This window comes from Peromyscus eremicus, chromosome 18 (assembly GCF_949786415.1).
Source record: "Peromyscus eremicus chromosome 18, PerEre_H2_v1, whole genome shotgun sequence".
NCBI lineage: Eukaryota > Metazoa > Chordata > Mammalia > Rodentia > Cricetidae > Peromyscus > Peromyscus eremicus.
In genome coordinates this window covers 27,229,431-27,248,418 of record NC_081434.1, presented here as the reverse complement: position 1 = coordinate 27,248,418, position 18,988 = coordinate 27,229,431, and the positions used below count along the sequence as shown (strand labels likewise).

General features: G+C 37.5%; 2 protein-coding genes across 2 annotated transcripts in view; one reads left to right on the top strand and one right to left on the bottom strand.

Moving 5' to 3' along the window:
* Positions 1–1,925, bottom strand: part of Tmtc3 (transmembrane O-mannosyltransferase targeting cadherins 3) — a 53,182-nt gene extending 51,257 nt beyond the window's left edge. The window contains exon 1 of the mRNA XM_059245345.1: positions 1,706–1,925. The gene's annotated coding sequence lies outside the window, so the exon portion shown is untranslated. The remainder of the gene's footprint in view (positions 1–1,705) is intronic.
* A 246-nt stretch (positions 1,926–2,171) lies between these two features.
* Positions 2,172–18,988, top strand: part of Cep290 (centrosomal protein 290) — an 80,180-nt gene continuing 63,363 nt past the window's right edge. Inside the window, exons 1-12 of the mRNA XM_059245235.1 lie at positions 2,172–2,322; positions 2,875–3,004; positions 3,145–3,222; positions 4,117–4,186; positions 4,925–4,971; positions 7,683–7,826; positions 11,000–11,053; positions 11,925–12,077; positions 12,847–13,029; positions 13,598–13,687; positions 15,869–15,991; positions 17,066–17,189. Coding sequence (XP_059101218.1) covers positions 2,903–3,004; positions 3,145–3,222; positions 4,117–4,186; positions 4,925–4,971; positions 7,683–7,826; positions 11,000–11,053; positions 11,925–12,077; positions 12,847–13,029; positions 13,598–13,687; positions 15,869–15,991; positions 17,066–17,189 — 1,168 coding nt within the window. The 5' untranslated portion in view covers positions 2,172–2,322; positions 2,875–2,902. The remainder of the gene's footprint in view (positions 2,323–2,874; positions 3,005–3,144; positions 3,223–4,116; positions 4,187–4,924; positions 4,972–7,682; positions 7,827–10,999; positions 11,054–11,924; positions 12,078–12,846; positions 13,030–13,597; positions 13,688–15,868; positions 15,992–17,065; positions 17,190–18,988) is intronic.

Below are 18,988 nucleotides of genomic sequence, written 5' to 3'. Positions count from 1 at the left end.
TATTAGCTTAAAATGCTGTTAAGACAAATTAGAGAATGGAATTTAAGAAAGCTTATACTTTAGTTATGACTGTCACGGAGATCTAAAGTCTTAGCTTAGTCAGTTATTAATTAACTAAGTCTCTGAGCTTATTCTCACTTCTGAAGAGAATAAAATTTATCAATAGACTATGCACCCTTGAAGATAATACAAATATGAACAAGAAATAGAGGGAAATAGGGGTACAAAAACAATAAAAACAACACAAAACTAGTAAATGAGTAATAGAAAATAAAGTATGCATTAAAAATCAAGAGAAAACATCAAGGTTTTTTGATTAAAAACAAATTCTTAATATTAATAATCAGTGAACACAGTAGTACGTGTGTGCTCAATACTGTTTTATCTCAACATTTTTGACAAAATGAACATGAAAAATAATTCATATTCTTGAGTAAACAAAGCTATAAAATCAAAATGTCCAAAATACAATTAAAATTTAATGTTAAAGTTTAAAACAGTAGGACTGAAGAGCAACTATTTCACTTACTTCATAAATACTAGTTTCTAGAATGACTGAGTGATGTGTCCCCCACATTAAATGAGAAAACAGAGTTTGACCTCTCCAAGCTCCCATCTCTTAGATGGAGAAGCACTCATATTGCTGTACCTCTATCAAGAATAATGCAGAAATCGAACAGAATTAGGAAAAAAACCAAACATGGTTATCAGTCCTACCAATCTGATCTTTAATAACTGTTTCAAATACCATCATTCTGAGCTATTTCTTGTTTTCCTCAACCACACGGTTGGTACAGAAATTTTTTTCAAAAGTAAATTTTAACTGTCTACAGTTTTTTTTTTCTCTTTTAATTACTCTGTGTGTGTGTGTGTGTGTGTGTGTGTGTGTGTGTAAATGAGACACACTGTTTCAAACAGAAGCCTACAAGCTTCCTAAGTTACCTGCTGGTGTACAATCGCTACGGAATGGACAAAAGTTGGCTGAGTGAGAAGGTAAACACCCAAGAAGGGGCTTTCACCTAAGATCCCCCCATTGGCACCCAGCAAATGACAGCAGAATGCCTGAACTTTCACCTAAGATCCCCCCATTGGTACCCAGCAAATGACAGCAGAATGCCTGAACTTTCACCTAAGATCCCCCCATTGGTACCCAGCAAATGACAGCAGAATGCCTGAACTTTCACCTAAGATCCCCCCATTGGTACCCAGCAAATGACAGCAGAATGCCTGAACTTTCACCTAAGATCCCCCCATTGGTACCCAGCAAATGACAGCAGAATGCCTGAACTTGGCATGGCCCCCTCTCTCTCTCCCGCAGGGCTCCCTTCCTTCCTTCGGCCTCCACTCCACACTTCACAACCTAATAAGCACTACGATCCTCCAGCCGCTGCAGGGGGGGCGGGCGAGCCGAGAGCCGGCCCCCTCCCGATGCTCCACTCACCCCAGATCGGGAACTCGGGGGGGGGGGGGGTCCCCAGCTCCACTTTCCCCAAGCAGGTTAGATCCTGGGGCAGCAGGAAACTTTTCTGTTTGGACTTCCTACTCACCGAAGCCGCTCACCGGGAGCCCCGAGCACACACCTGAGCAGCGGGAGGAGTCTTCCCCACCTCTGCAAGACCCTGCCGGCCCTTCGGCCCCAAGCTGGAGCTTCCCGAAAGCTCAAGTGCTCCCTGGATTTCCTCCCGGCCGCTGACCCCGACCTCACCTGAGGGCGGGTCCGCCAGGAGATGGTTGGTTCAGGGAAGCCTCTGGGACAGTGGACCGGAGAGGGACTCGGCGGAAAACACTGTCATAGTCCGCCACGCCCGGGTACCCCGGGGTGGCCGCACTTGAGCCGCCGCCGCGCCTCCCGCCTCCCCGATCCTTCCCCAGCTTCTCCGGGGCGGCCGCAGCTGCCCGCATGGCACGCCGGGAGAACTCTCTGTTCTCCGCCCCCGAGACTTCCAGTCCCAGCATGCACAGCCGCAAGGCCGAACGGCACTCTGGGAAGTGGAGTCCTCATCCCATGACTTTCTCCCCCCCCTCCCCCCCCTCCCCGCATCCAGCCTCGGGCCGTGTCGGGGATGGAGAGCCGTAAAGCTTTTCCCACCGTCGTGAAATGTAGTCGCCCCTGGTATCCGGTGGCCTAGTTCCGGCCTTGGCTGGGCGGGGAGTGGGGTCGCCTAGCAGCGGCCGCCGCTTGGGCTGGTTCAGGAGGAAGAGTTGGCGGGAGCGGGAGTGCGCGAGGACTGCTCCTGGAAGAGAGGCCGGGGGCGGCGGCCGAACCCGCAGTGGCGTTCTCTATAGATGAGCGGCTGCCGCAGGTTGCAAGGCTTGGTTTAGGTGGGTGGGTGCCTGCGAGCGGGAGCAGCTTAGTGTCTTTCACAGGTTCCTAATCCCGAGAGACAGCATGCAGTCTGCCTACCCCGTCCTTCTCTCCTCCTGTCCGCAGTGCCTTCTTGATTCGGTTTGGTTCCTCCCACACTTCATGCAGTTCAGTATTTATTTGTGCACATAATCAAATAATAATAATAATAATAATAATAATAATAATAATAATAATAATCCTCTCGTCTCAGAAGCGGAGGGCGTTTTCAAACTTCCAAACATCCTGGGAGTTAATATCCTCATTGATGGTAGGGGACTTGGGAGAGGGGGCTCCGGGGGTCTTTAGGACTTCGTTTTAGCAAAGTAGTAATAATCTGGCGTGTACATTATCGGGTAGTCTGTGCCAGGTGGACTAATTCTCGAGGCTCTTTGCCCGTTCGTTCCTCTGTTTTGCAGATTCAGGAGCCAAAGCTCTTTGTCAACACCCAGAGAGTTAGAATGATCATGTAAACACTGCAATGCCATTTTTTTCCTCGAAGATGCTGAAATCCACCTGTTTTGTTGCAGGAGCTGAAGGACAGGGAAAGAATTCAAGATGCCACCTAACATAAACTGGAAAGAATTAATCAAAGTTGATCCAGATGACCTACCACGCCAAGAAGAGTTGGCAGATAATTTATTGGTTTCCTTATCCAAGGTGCTTATTAAGTAATTTGTACACAGATGCTTACAGTGTGATGAGTTGAAATTGCTCCTTGAAATCACTGAGTGCTAAGGCTGGAAGAGGGCTCGTGCTTATGTACAGGGTATGAAATGGTCCATTTTTTGGTTCCGTAGGTGGAAGTGAATGAACTAAAAGATGAAGATCAAGACAACGTGATCCATCTATTCAGAATTACTCAATCACTAATGAAGGTTTGTACGCAGGAGCTATGTGGACTAACTGTGGAGGGAATGCAAGACTCTGTTCCTGTGTAAACTAATCTTTATGGAAGTATTTGGAAGGCCTATGTCCCCCCTCAAAAACGAGTTCTTTAAGTGTAGGTTTAAAGACTGTGGGTTGGATGCATATTTGCATAGCAAATCTAGTTCCTGTTCTAAAAACCCTTAAAGAGTATATAGGGGAAAAAGAGTACTTTAAGAAAAACAACATAAATATAACCAGAGGTTCAAGTAAAAATGCGAAATGTCTCCTCTAGAAGCTAATGGTGAAATGGTAAGATGATTCTAGATTCTTCATAAGTAAATACTAAGAAAGGATATGTTCTTACTCGTTACATTCGGGTAGAATGTAGAAAATCTTTTGCATGTTGTAGACAAACAGATGCTGGGTTGGTAGTTTGGGATATACTGTCTGGGGGTTTGAGGCCATATTTTTTGTTATTAGCAGCTTAGGATTGAATAAAGGTTTTTGAATCATAATTGATAGATACAGAAATGTGCTTAAGAAGGCAAAATTAGAAGTGCTGTATAGTGCAGCTTGAAGGGGATTGGAGCTGAGGAGCTCCAATTGTAATAAGGAGTTAATAAATTATGTACCAGAATAATAACATTTTCTGGAATAGAAAAAAGGTAATGAAAAATGTTTAAAATACTGTATGTGAAACTTAAAGGAAAAATCAGAGATGATTCACAACCTTGCTGTTCTAGAATTTACAGGTTAAGTATTTATTCAACAAATATTTACTGACCGTGTATTAGCTGTTGTACACCCTGAAGACTGAGATAGCAAATGAAAGAAAATTTGCGTTTTCACTGTTTATATTACAGTGTAACTAATACAGATTTTTCTTCCGTTTTCATATTTAGATGAAAGCTCAGGAAGTAGAGCTAGCTTTGGAAGAAGTTGAAAAGGCTGGAGAAGAACAAGCAAAATTTGGTAAACGTCTTGGGAAAAGCAACTGTTGTGATTCCATTACTTACTAGTCAGTACAAAATTAATTTATCATATTCTCCAGGATACATATTCAGTTCCTATTGAAAGATGCTGCGTCCTTGCACCATTTCAGGGACTGACCTGAGTGGTGGCTAGATTATGAAGAAAAGACAACTCAAAGACACACAGAAAAGCTGGGTTCGGGTGGACTAGGTTCTCCATCAGAGAACCTGCAGCACCCCAGAAGCTCAGTGTCTTTATTATGTTCCCTTGAAGACAGGCGGGTTGTGTACAGAGGAACATGAAGTCACGTGATTGCCTACACATAAGCTAGGAGGCAGGGTTTCTGGTATACAGTGGAACAAGGAGGCAGACTGAGCTAATCTCGGAAGGAGTAGTCTGTGTAGGGGAACCATAAACGTCAGGGGGAAGAAAGCTATGGTGGACAGTTTCTGCACACGCTATCAGCATCCACACTCAGATGGAGGGAAGGCTCTGCTATCTGCCATAGTTCTGAGCCTTTGCCCATTGACTCAAGACTTCATTCACTCAGGTCAAGACATTTCTAGAATGCCTGTTTTATGGATTTGGTATATTGGTATATATATGCCTGTTTTATGGATTTGGTATATTGGTATATATATTTGGTATATATTTTACACTATTTTATTGACATTCACTTAAAATCTGATTACAGGCAATTTAACCAATTGAAACATTTGTATTTTTTTTTTTTAATAGAAAATCAACTAAAGACGAAAGTAATGAAACTGGAAAATGAACTGGAGGTATGTCCTTTTGTATTTCCTTGAGTGTAACTGTTATTAATTGTATTATGTTATTTTGAAAATTTTCTATTACTGGATTGAAAAATACAAGGGTAACTTTGTGCTCAAAGTTTGCTGAATGTACAGCGTGCGTTTTTATGATTTGACTTCTAAGAATTAAGCATCAAATAAAATAAGCAGTTACTATCCAAATGGAGCTGTCAGTCCAGAAAAGTATCTGGAAAGCCTGGGAGTAATTGAGATGAAGGAGTGTGAGAACTAAATACGTTGAGGTTCTGAAAAGGTAAGAAGGGACGAGACACGAATGGATCAGCCTTGGAAAGGAGGAGAGAGGGAAAAGGAGATGTGTGCAGAACTTGTCTTACCTGTGAGCGTGGCGCTTAGAGGTTGAGAGCTTGGAAATGAGGTCATCTGTAAGGTTGAAGGATAGAAGACGGTAAGGTCAAAATTGAGGAATGTCAGATAAACTCTGAAATACCGTGGGGGAAGGACTGAGGACGCGGCATCTGATATAGTCAGATTGGAGTGCTGGTCCTCATTGTTCTGACCTAACTCTGTACTTGGATGAGTTAGTTCATATCTCCTGCTGTATTTGAAGCTCCTGGAAAAATGTCCAGCACTTTTAGTAAATATTTTTATAGTAAATGATGGATGAAGGTGAACTGGTTCTGTACTATTACTTAGCCAGACAGCTGATAAAGAATTGAAGAGTGTGTGTGGCAGTTGAAGGTCTTGGTAGGAAAGTGGTTGAAGTTTTGAGGATGAAATCTTAGCTATATAGGTAGGATGTCCAAATTGGAGCTGGGCCAGGGGAAGGTTGGAGACAGGGAAAGAGAAAGTCAAGGATCTACAGGGTCCTTTGAGTTTGTTAAAGGGAAAGTAGCAGAGAACAGCTGAGGAAAATGTTCCTTTGGACAGGATCTGTTATGGGCATATGACTGGCAGAACATAGTGAATCAGGAAACAAGTTATTTTTAATTAGTTATTTAAAGTTATTAAAAAAATAACTCCTGTGAAAGTTATGGGATTGTGGAAATTGCTCAGGCTGATTTCTGATGGAAGACTGAGCCTGGCTCCCAAGGACTTTTATGTATGAGTAGGAAATTGATGGCTTGCTTATATTGTAAGTATATTGGAGTGGCATAACTAGATATCTTGTAGAATCAAATCAAGTGCAGATAGAGAGGATGGTAGAAGAATGGCATGATTTGTAGCTTGGAGGTGGCAGGATGGAGGAAACCTAGGAGAATACTAACATCTCTTCTTGATCCTGAAAGAATGAACAACTCCCTGTTGAGAAAGTTCCAAGAGAATCAGTATCCAAAAAGAGCGTACTTGCAGCGTTGTGAGAAAATAAAGAAGGATGTAGTTAAAAACAAAAGCTCAGGATATAAAATATGTATTTCAGAAGATGCTTTTAGAGGACACAGTGCAAAGCGTCCTGGAGCAGAGAAGATTGAGAAGCATTTGAATAAGAGGGAAGTAGCAGAAACGTGTGGGCAGTGTTCACTGTGACTAATGAGTCAGGGTGTGGGGACATGGTCCGATTGACAGGAATATGAAGTAAAATGAATGTCAGGAAGGTCTGAAAGTGAGCCTGTCTTGGTTTTCTTATGGAGCAGTACTAACCAGTCATAGTGCTTTATATTTGTATTTGTTCAAACTCAAAATCGGTTCTGGAGTTGCACTTGACACAATTCAGCTGTACACATGACTTCTGAACTAGACAGTGGTGGACACGACAGAGAGTATTTCTGCTATACAAAGTGCTGTCTGTTCTAGGTAGTTTGTGGTGTCAGGGAAAGCGCAAATCAAGAGCACCAAGGTGGTTTCTAAGACTCAGGAGCAGTCTTCATACCTCACAGCCTTAGTCTTGAAGCCTTGGCAGTTTAGTCTGTACCTAGGCCTTCGTGAATGTAACAGAGCCTACAACCAATTTTTCATGGTTCTTTTGGTGGTTCAGGAGAGCTCATGAATTTTTGACTTATAATTTTTTGAAAAAGATTTTTATCTATTTATTTTATCTATATAAGTGATCTGCCTGCATGTATGCCTTTAAGCCAGCAGAGGGCATCAGATTCCATTATAGATGGTTGTGAGCCACCATGCGGTTGCTGGGAATCGAACTCAGCACCTCTGGAAGAGCAGTCAGTGTTCTTAACTGCTGAGCCATCTCTCCAGCTCCTTGACTTATAATTTAAAGCCTAAATAAGTTCAGGTTTTTTTAAAATTATATTTTTATTGTATAAAATGATTTTAAATTTAAATATATTTTAATCATATTCTTTCCCTTCCCCAGGGCCTTCCTGAACATTACCTCCTCCCTACCCACCCAACTTTTTTTTTTTTTTTTTTTTTTTTTTTTTTTAAATCTTTTTTTTTTTTTTTTTTTTTTCTGGTTTTTCAAGACAGGGTTTCTCTGTAGCTTTGCGCCTTTCCTGGGACTCACTTGGTAGTCCAGGATGGCCTCGAACTCACAGAGATCCGCCTGGCTCTGCCTCCCGAGTGCTGGGATTAAAGGCGTGCGCCACCACCGCCCGGCCCCACCCAACTTTTTAAAATGATGTTTACATGTCTATAATTTTAAATATCTGATGTTGAAGCATAATGAAAATTTAAAGTCGAGTTCTCGTTTGTTGATTCATTTGAACCTTCAAGTGAAAAGGAATTGCTTACATGTGGAGGAGTTAACCCTGACTCTTGACTTCCAGATGGCTCAGCAGTCTGCGGGGGGACGTGATACTCGGTTTTTACGTGATGAAATTCGCCAACTGGAAAAGCAATTGGAGCAAAAAGATAGAGAATTGGAGGATATGGAAAAAGAATTGGATAAAGAAAAGAAAGTTAATGAACAAGTAAGACACATTTATCTCAATGAATCTTAATTGTTTACGGTAATCCTCCATAGCGAAACTTACTTTTTATAATTGCCTTTCATATCAGTTCTTGGTTATGTGTTATAGTTGAGGAATAATGTGCACCTAGCTAATTATTGTAGGAGTGTTCATTGTGACACCACATTTTAAAAATATAACGGAATTACCTACTTTTAATGATATAACTTGGAAAGTAATTCTTTAATTTTGTAGCATGTTTTTCTGAGGACATTAGAATAACCTAAAATTAACTTGGTCTTGAACATTGATATGAAGAAATGTATTTCTTTTTTTTTTTTAAAAAAAAGATTTATTTATTTATTATGTACAAGAAGAGGGCACCAGATCTCATTACAGATGGTTGTGAGCCACCATGTGGGTGCTGGGAATTGAACTCAGGACCTCTGGAAGAGCAGCCAGTGCTCTTAACCTCTGAGCCATCTCTCCAGCCCGAAGAAATGTATTTCATGTTCATAAATAAGTAATTTTTCTTACTGTCAATTTATTTTGGTGAGTTTTATATGAGTTAGTGAATTTTGATGTAATAAAATTGGAAACCATGAATACATGGCCCTATACTTCTTCAGCTGCTAGGGTATAAATTCCTTTTTTAACCTGTGGTTATTACAGTACAACCAAAACTTTGCTGGGTAATACCAAAGTTCTAGTTCTAAGAGATACTCACAATTTATAATAACATAGGGATAATATGAAACTGTATGGGTGTATCAGGATGTAAGACTAGGTTGAGATACGCTGTGGAGGGCTATTTAAACCAGTCTGGATGTTCAGCATGTAATGCATAAACTGCGTCTGAAAGTAGAAGGGAGTATAGCAACAGAAATTAAAATGTGTATAGTATCAAAGAAGAGAATACTCTGGATAGAAGGCACATCATTTATTAAGACCCAAGTAAGAAATACGCAAGAACTACAATTATTCATTTGACTGAAACGTAGATAAGATGGAGTCTTCATCATTTGTCAGATACTTTGTATGCATTGATTCATCATTCCTTACTTGATACCTACCATATGTGAGACAGGAGTCATTTCTGATATGGTGTAAATGAAGAAGTGAAGGGATATAGACAGAGTAAGTAAGTGCTCATGGTCACAGCTAGTGAAGGATAAGTGAGTATTTGAATGTGACAGTCCCACTCAAGAATAGACTGATAACCACTCTCCTATCCTACGGTCCCAGCTTTGATACTTGTGAACTTCTGGGAAAGGTGAGGTCCTAAGGAACTCTTCTAAAAAATTAGGAGGGAATGTTTGAACACAGGATAGGTCAAATCAGTGCTTGTAAAGCTTACTCTGCTTTGTGGAGAGTGGATTGAAGAGGGCGTTTGTATTCATTCCAACAGGTACTAATGGTGGCCTATAAAGGGAATAAATGATGGGAGTAAGAGACGAAGGCATACTTGAGAGGAGGAGATGTAATTAGATGTGGTGTATGATTGATGAGGGAGAGGAATGGACAATCTGTTTATTTTTTTGGTATGGGCATGGGTAAATATAAGGGTGCTGTTTGGAACACAAAGGAGTTTGGAGGTTTGAGATCATTATTTCAGTTTTGTAAAGTTGAATTTGAGGTTCTTGTGGACATACTCAAAGAAGAGATGTTTGAATCTCATATTCACAGTCGACACTGGACAGATCATGAGAATGTATTGGTTTTTAGTACAGATATTAATGAAGCCAGAGCAATGATTGTAAGATGTATCTCTGACAACTGTTTAATAAAATAATAAAGTAGGTGCTCTCAGAGAAAGCCATCAAGAGTGTGTGGTTTGAGAAGCAAAAGGAAAACAATGGAGTAACATTGAATGATGAGTATTAAATTCTTAACTTTCCAATTCAGAATACTATTGGACAGTTAATACCAGATAATAATAGTAGTCATCATTTTAATTACCATTAAACTTCTAAAATTTGCATTGTGCCTTGCATGTTACTATGAGCTTTCTTTAAATATTTTATTTGAAAAATATGTTTTCATGAAGATTGTTAGAAAAACAATAAATATTCATATTCTTCTTATGTATATTCATCAATTCAGATTTCTTCATATCTTTGTATACATAATTCTTCATCTCTCATTCATTTTTTTTTTGTTGAGCCATTTGAGACTTAATTTAGACATAATAATACTTTACACTTAAATAGGTCTCCAAAAGTGAGAAATCTCTAATATAACCAAAATAGAATTGTGATGCTCAAGAAATGTAATATTGATTCAGTAGTCTTATCTAATCTATGATTAGAGTTCCTCTGCTAACCCAATGGCATCTTTTATTTCCTCCCTGCTGTCCCCTAGAGTCTAAAGAACCATCATATGCCTCCTTATAGAACCTTCTAAGTTCGTTGCATGCTATTGTGATTGGATTTTTTGCTTGAGTAAGGCAGAAACCAGAAAAGTAAAAGGTCATCAAAAGGATGTCTTATGAGACTAGGTAATAAAAAGCCACTATATTGGTCATATTTTTTTTTTTCTGTCCAGAAGAAACAGAAACTGCAAAAAATGAACTGTTTTAGGGGAAGAAAAGAACATTTGACATTTTCTGCTGTCCTGTTCATTGAATATCATGTTCAGGATATACATACATCATATTTCTCATGTCACCAGAAGAGATGAAATGAATTTAAGAGATAGTAGATGGCTTTTTCATTCTTAAGTAGGAATTGAAAATCAAAAGATATAAACCCAGGCCAATCGGATTTCAGATGGCTTCAATTAACTATTCTCTGTACTGCCATTTTCTAGGTATTTCAGGTCTATGAAGAGCAAAGACTGTTTTTTCCTTGGCATAAGGAAAGCTAGAATGATCTTAAACATTTAAAATGTTGGGAAATATAACTTTTAGATGTTTGTCTTTTTTAGCCTTTAGTTTGCTTTTCGTATATATAGTTTTTATTTTATTATTATTATTTTTAAGCTTTAAAATTGAGCTCTTTTTTGTACTTTTTAAAATCCTTAGTTTAAAATTATTTCTTATTTTGTCCTAGTATGATATGAAGTCTTTAGTAGTTAAATGTTCTCTGCTTTATTGGAAAAGATTTAGAATTTAAATCAACAAGCTAATAGGGGATTTAGGTTGAATTACTTTTGAGTTTTATCTTATTATTATTATTATTTTTTTACCGTTTTAGTTGGCTCTTCGAAATGAGGAGGCGGAAAATGAAAACAGCAAATTAAGAAGAGAGGTTAGTAGAAAACTTCAGTAAATGTGGTGGTTCAACAAAGGCTTCCCTGTCTAAAAGGTTCAATGAAATTTGTATTTTAACCAGAATGTAATCTGTGTAACTGATGATAATCATACTAACTGATACTATGATGGCTTTGTCTCAGGGAATAACAAAGTCAACCAAATAGGAGTCCCTTGGGTCGTTTATCCCTTTCTTGGATCTGTGTGGGTCCGCCTTGTTGCCTTGTTTCTCTTACATGGCTATGCTTCCTAATCAGCTAATTGAGCATTTGAATAGATTTCTTTTCTTAGGACTCTTTGTCTAGCATGCTCATAATTTTGTTTCTAAAAAAGTCTTATAAGTTGTATTGTTATTTTTGTATATGTGCTAAGTAATAATTTTGTCTTGTCACAAAAATATTTTAATTAAAATATGACCACATCATTTCCCCTTCTCTGTTCCTCCTCCAACTCCCATCTACCATGTTCTCTCCTTTTAATTGTTTTATCAAAAATTTCCTTTTAACCTAGAAAAACTTCTTTCTTTTGGTTCATACTTAATATTTTTAATTTCTTTGGCTATTTTTAAAAATATATTCAGTTATCTTAAAAAATTTCTTTGTTCCTGTTTTCTTTAAAACTTAAATATTAGTTTTAATTATGTGTTGCCTTTCTCATTTCTGATTATCCTTTTCCTGTCCTTTACTGAAGAACAAACGTCTAAAGAAAAAGGTGAGGTGGTATGGGTAGTGAGCCCTTGGGGACTTAGAGCTATGTCTGGGAGCATTAGTTAAAAGGTAGCTTTTTGTCGTCCTCAGTAGTATTGGCCTGTTGTTTTTCTTTTGACTTGTATTTTTAATGGATGACTGCTGTGTTTGCTCTAACCTCAGAATGAACAGCTTCGCCAGGACATTATTGACTACCAGAAACAGATAGATTCACACAAGGAGTCCCTCCTGTCAAGGAGAGGAGAGGACAGTGACTACCGGTCACAGTTATCTAAAAAGAACTATGAACTTGTTCAGTATCTCGATGAAATTCAGGTAAAGTGAGTGAGTCGGTTCAGAGCAACGGTTTTACAAACTTGAATATCAGCGTGGTGTGAACCTAATCTCTATCCCTCTTTGTCATTTCTGATTATGTGTTTACCACTGGGTATTTTCAGTGTTCTGTTTTGTGTGTGCACAGTGCTGTCTGTCCGTGTGTGTGTGTGTGTGTGTGTGTGTGTGTGTGTGTGTGTGAGTGGGTGTCTGCATGTGTGTGGAGCTCAGAGGATGACCTCTGCTGTCTGTTGTGAGCCTCTGCCCTGTTTGAGGTAGGATCTCTTTGTTCACTACTCTGTATTCCAGGCGGCCTAGGTCAGCAAATTCCAGGGATTAGACGGTTATCTCTCTTCCATCTCCCAGTAGGAGCAATGGGGATAAAAATAGTACTGTAACTGGCTTTATGTGCATTCTAGTGAATTCAAGCTGAGCTTCACGTATTTACACTGCACCTATGTTACCCACGGACACATCTCTGGCCACATTATGTACTTTTAAAGTACAAAGTAAAATGTGTCTCTGAATTTGTAATTATTTATTTACTCCTTACATTTGTCTATATTGGGCACCAAGAACAATTGAGATCCTATATACAATTTTCTTCACACTTAATTTAACTTAATTGGCCAATGCCACATTAATCTTAATGGTCTATGACGAATCATTTTCTTCTCTAGAGGGCCCTATGGCTCTATTTAATTACAACTTAATATAAATTTCAGTTTCTTGTAAAACTATTTTAAACTAATAGTGTATTTAACATTTTTAGACTTTAACAGAAGCTAATGAAAAAATTGAAGTTCAGAACCAAGAAATGAGAAAAAATCTGGAAGAGTCTGTACAGGAAATGGAGAAGATGACTGATGAATATAACAGGATGAAAGCTGTTGTGCATCAGACAGATACTGTAATGGACCAGATAAAAAAAGAGAATGAGCACTATCGACTTCAAGTAAGAACTCCTGTTGAAATCAAGACTTGCTCTCATAAGCTTCAGATGGAGTCATTGAATACTTTCATTTTCTAATGTGTGGATTTTGTTGCTTTTCTTCCTATAGTAATATGTTGTCATCCTGATAATACTTGTCCACAGGGGCTCTACAGTCCTCTCATATGTGCCGTGTGTAGATTACATATGTACATGATGTATCTTGAGGATAAGGTTAAGGTTTAAACACTAAATTCATGTATTCTTCTTATGTCCTTGATATGTATACCATGAATACAGTTTTCATACACTTGTCTTTTGATTAAAACAGAGCATATGATATATGATGTGTAATTTTCCACTTGTGGTACCATAAAGAGTATCCAATTTGGGACTGTTTCAGATTTTAGAGTTTTATTTAGTATTGTACAGCCAATAAATGTCACCTTTAACTATAGGGCTATGAAGCCCTATAGCATATGAAGTATAAGGCATCTGCAAGCATGTATTTGTGCATAAGTAAGTATGCATATATAATAATACGTTGGATTGCACTAATTTGCACCATTTCATGACTGATTGCTCCTCTTAGGTGCAAGAGCTCACCGATCTTCTGAAAGCAAAGGATGAAGAGGATGACCCCGTCATGATGGCTGTCAATGCCAAAGTGGAAGAGTGGAAGGTGCTGTCTCAGTGGAGACGACTTGTTCTCCTTCTGTGTATTAACTTTCACTTCGATTCGACTTACAGCAGATAATAACACTTGTGTTGCTCTTTAAAAAGTTTACTATGTGTTCTGGCTAGAAAAGCTCTAGACTTCTATATGTAGTCTTTTATTTATTTGACAAGTACTTTAAAGGCAAGATTAATCCAGAATGAGACTAGGAAAAAGACTCATCAAAATCATTTGGAAAGCCCTTTCACAGTATCCCCTGTGTACCTGATTTCTACATTCCAATCACACCTAATCCAGAGCTGTACCTTCTGTCAAGAAGCTAGGATTATGATGGTTGGAATTTGTGAATGAGGTAACTCTTATTGTAAAAGCTGTCACACTTCTGTTGTCTCGATTTCCAGCCATGCTCACATAAACCGTATTGGCAATTAGGAATTGTTTATTATCTGGGAAGTTCAGATAATCTATATTTTAAACCAGTGTGGTTGCAATGGGGGATAAAGCTGAGTTAATCAGAAAGGCTCAGTTAATTTCTGAAGCTTAGCTATCCAGTTGTGTTGTAAGCACTCAGCTGCCGCTTCAACGTGAAAGCAGTAGTCGCTGAACAATCCATGGCGAATGAGCATGGCTGCTTTCCAGGTCCTTACGGCAATGAGTGGAGGCCAGAGCTTTCCAACTGTTGTTTGAATCCCGTTTGCTCATTTAACATTTAGGAGGTTTCCAGTTTGTCTTTTGAAAGCAGTGTTTTAAAGTGTGTTTTAATGAGAACACACACACGCACACACACACACACATATTTTGGTAAAGTCAATTGCTACAAGTGTGACTGTGATTTAAATTACAACTATATCTCTCTATCTTTGGCTCTTAGAATTTTTTATGTGAAGTGCTTGTTTTTATATTGTATATTTGCACTTATTATATTTTAATGCATTTTGACCCTTCATTATAACTAGATACACTTCATATTGCTAGGCTAGAGGGCATATGACTAATTCTATTACTCAGAAGGTGAGGGTCCTGAATTGAAGACCAGCCTGGACTTCTGAGTAGTGAGACATTATCTCCAGATAAATAGAAAAAAAAAAAAGAATGAATATTTATATTGGCTAATACAATTTGAAAAAGCAAAACTTTTCTCGTCCAATTTCTAGTATCTTCTGATTTTATATTTAATTTTAAATCTTTGAAACATGTATATTAATTTTTTTAAAGTGAAATGGATACAGCTGAGTGACTTTTATTCAAGTAACATTTCTTGAATATTTCATCATTCTCATACTGAAATATTGTTCTATTTTGATTACATAGAAACGTGTTGAATTTGAGTGTTTTTGTACTCCCTTTTATTTGTTTGATTAGCTATTTTCTAGCTACATACACATTTTTTTCTATATACACTTAATTGTTGCATGTATAAATATCTGAAAACCTGTTTTTATTTTGGTTTTGATTATTAGACTCTTTGTGATTTTTATGAACACCTTTATGATTTTTTTGCTCTCTGTAGCTAAGAACACAAAATACTCTTCCATTCATTCAAGTTATTTTGTATTTTCCTGTGATATTTTAATGTTTTCTTAAGAAACATCTTCTATAAAACATTTTGCAGTTATATAACTTTTCTCCCGAAATGAGGTCTGAGATCCAGAGGGTTGAATTGTAAATTTCAAACTGTATATATAGTAGTTGTAGTTACTGACTTTTTTTTAATTAAATGAATTTTATTTTCTGGACTGGGGAGATGAGAAACATCAATACAGTACCTGCTGTGGCAGCCTGAGGCCCGAATTCTGGATCCCTGGTACCTTGTGAAAGCATGCTGGGGAGGCAAAGGAGGCAGATTCAGGGGCCAGTCAGTCCAGTTAGCCTGTCAGATCTAAGCTCAGTGAAATATTCTATCTCCAGAGATTGATATCTCATGTCAACTCCTGACCACACACACACACACACACACACACACACACACACACACACACACACACACAGAGAGAGAGAGAGAGAGAGAGAGAGAGAGAGAGAGAGAGAGAGAAAGAAACATATTATACACCACACACTGAAAAACAATTTTAAAAGAATTTTATTTTTGTATTGTTTTAAATGTACTAGAGGTATTTATTATTTTTTATAAATGAAGAGTGGTTCCTTAATTTTCCTTTTCTATAACAGATCTTGTTTTGTTTATAGTTAATTTTGTCTTCTAAAGATGATGAAATCATTGAATATCAGCAAATGTTACATAATCTGAGAGAGAAACTTAAAAATGCCCAACTTGATGCTGATAAAAGTAACATTATGGCTCTGAAACAGGTAAAACCTTTTCAAAATTTGCAATGTCAGCCAATGATGTTAATGTCCTAGCCGTCCTGTCTGTCATCGTGTCTAACTGGTGGCTTCCATTACTGTATGTATACAAACCGAAGTTTCTCATCCATTCCCAAGTGTGGGGAGGCGAAGCTGGAATTAAGTTCAGAGAGAGAGTTATACTTCAGAACAGAATTATTTTGCTTTTTTATATTACTATTATTGTCAGTCAAAAATTACTAAAACTCTATTAAAAACCTATAGATTTTAAATACCTTACTACCTTTTTATTAATGTTTATTATTGTATATCTTATGACGATACTAAGTAAAATGAACTAAGTGTAGTTATATTGTTAATGTTCTACCTCAGGGTTTTGTTTTCAGCAAAACAAACTCATTCAGAAAAACAAACAAACAAACAAACAAACAAACAAACAAAACCCTGCACTTCTCTTATGTATGTTCTTTCCAGTTAAAGTACTAAAGACAGAATGGAATTTGAGATGTATTTGATGAATGAGAACAGTGATGAGAATGTTGTTTCTAAATGAAGTATGAAAGGCGTAAAAGCTGAGCTGGATGAAAATCCCAAAGAAAACATATGACGTGGTAAAGATAAGATTCAATGGATGATGAGGAACAATATGTAAGAAGTTATAAAGTCTCAAATATTAGGGAGTTCTGGAACACATTTTTCCATCTTTATATATTAGCATGCTAACATGAACTACATGTTGTGTAGTACAGTTTGAATAATACATAAGAAACCTAGTTTGCTGAGTCTGGTGCCACTTGCCAAGGTTGGCACAGTGGGTACAGATACTTGGTGTTTGCCTGACAACTTCAGTTTAGCCCTGGACCCGATGTCCTGAAAAAATGAACTGACTCTTACAAGTTGTTACCTGGCCTCCACACTCCTGCCTACACACATACACACACAAAATGAATAAATTAATGTAATAAAAAATTGTCTAAAAGAAACGTAGTTTGGCCATGAGAAAATATATTTTCTTATTTATTGAAAACATATATGTTCATAACAATGCAGGTTTATTTGATACTGCAAAATATTTTATAGGGTATTCAGGAACGAGACAGTCAAATTAAGATGCTTACTGAACAAGTAGAACAGTATACAAAAGAAATGGAAAAAAATACTTTTATTATTGAAGATTTGAAAAATGAGCTCAAGAAAGACAAAGGTAATTTAATATTTTATAAGTATATGACTTTCATATATTGTATTTCAAAAGACTTTTTATAAAAATAAAATTGTGTAATGCTACCAAAGTGTTTGTTAAATTATAAATATTTTTAAATAATTATACAAAGTATTAATTATGCCATGTATTTCTAGTGTTTAAACTTGTAAATAATGCATGCTTTTCTGTCATTTTTCTCATGATGAAAATTACTTAGACAATAGTTTTAGATCGATTGTATAAAAAGTTAAAATGGTAATGTAGGTTTTCTTTAAATTATATCTTTTATAATTAACAAAGGTTCTTTGGTGGATGTGTTACCCATTGTCAATTATTTTCAGAAATAATTTTGTGTGTTTTGAAATAATTCTCCAAAAATCTGTCATCCTATTCTTTGACTAAGTTATACTATTTTGCCTATTACATCAAGTCCTCTGACTTTAAGCCCTTGAAATACCAGTATTTTTATAAAACTACATCTTGTAAGTATACTGATGTATGGTAGTTCAAAAAGGATTTACAATAAATTCATGGGCATACTTATAATTGCTGAAGATAAAAAAATTGATTGGGTGGGCAGTAGTGGCACATGCCATTAATCCCAGCACTCGGGAGGCAAAGCCAGGGAGATCTCTGTGAGTTCGAGGCCAGCCTGGTCTACAGAGCGAGATCCAGAACAACCACCAAAACTACACAGAGAAACCCTGTCTTGAAACAACAACAACAACAACAACAACAACAACAACAAAATATTTAGCCGGACATACAGATTGTAATTTAGACAGTAAAGCGAGAGTCTCACTGGACATGCTGGAACAGTGCCTTAAAGGCAGTGAAGGAGTAAACAGTGTGTATGGTCTCAAGCAGTGGGGGTGTGTTCAAACTCACTAACTGTTTAGGAGTCAACAGGTAAATGTTGATAGCTTGAAGAAAGTGAACAATGAAAAATAGCAGAAAAAAAAGATCAAAGAGCATGCTAAAGGCCTTGTTATTAAGTCTGTAGTTTATTGTAAAGACTTTGACTTTTAGGTAAAAGAGATGGGAATGATTTAGTCTCACCTAGATTGTAGTGATTGTAAGGAAGGAAGCAGGGAGAAGTGTTACCAGGCTATGGGAATAACCTAATAGACTGGGCATTATGCTAACAGTGGTATTAACGGTAGTCAGTTTTAGATGTATTTTGAAGGTGATAGAAGTTGAGTTAGTTAGGTGAAGGATTTGAGAGACACTCATTAGGACTTTTGATCTGTATCTTGGAAAGGATTGTGAGAAGGGAAGGCTTAGAGATGATGAGGTACTGTTTTGAACATGTTAAATTTGAGATGTTTATTAGGCATCCAGCTAAAAGTCTTAGATAGATACTTAGGTATGGCTTCTAAAGTTCTTAAGCACAATTTAGGTTAAAGATAAAAGCTTGGCATCCATCTCCATGAAAATTCAGCTTGAAGTTAGAGACTAGTGTAGACCATCAAGGGAAGGAGTATAAGTTATGTAAGAATCTCAAAATGAATCTCTGGGAATACTTCTAATTTGGAGGCTAATGAGATGAAATGAAATAACCACAGGACACTAAAAAGGAATGTGCAGAGAGATGGAACACCATAAGATGCCTAGTCCTACAACCACAGAAAATGTCAGCTAGGAAAAAATAAACTGTTCATTTCTGGCGATAGTTCAAGATGAGTAGGTGAAAAATCTATTTTAATGTTAATGGTGGTCATAAAAAATGTTGACTATTATTATCCTTTGTCATAGTAATGTATCTTTTACAACCTTCTTTATAAGCCTTGTCCTTCTAG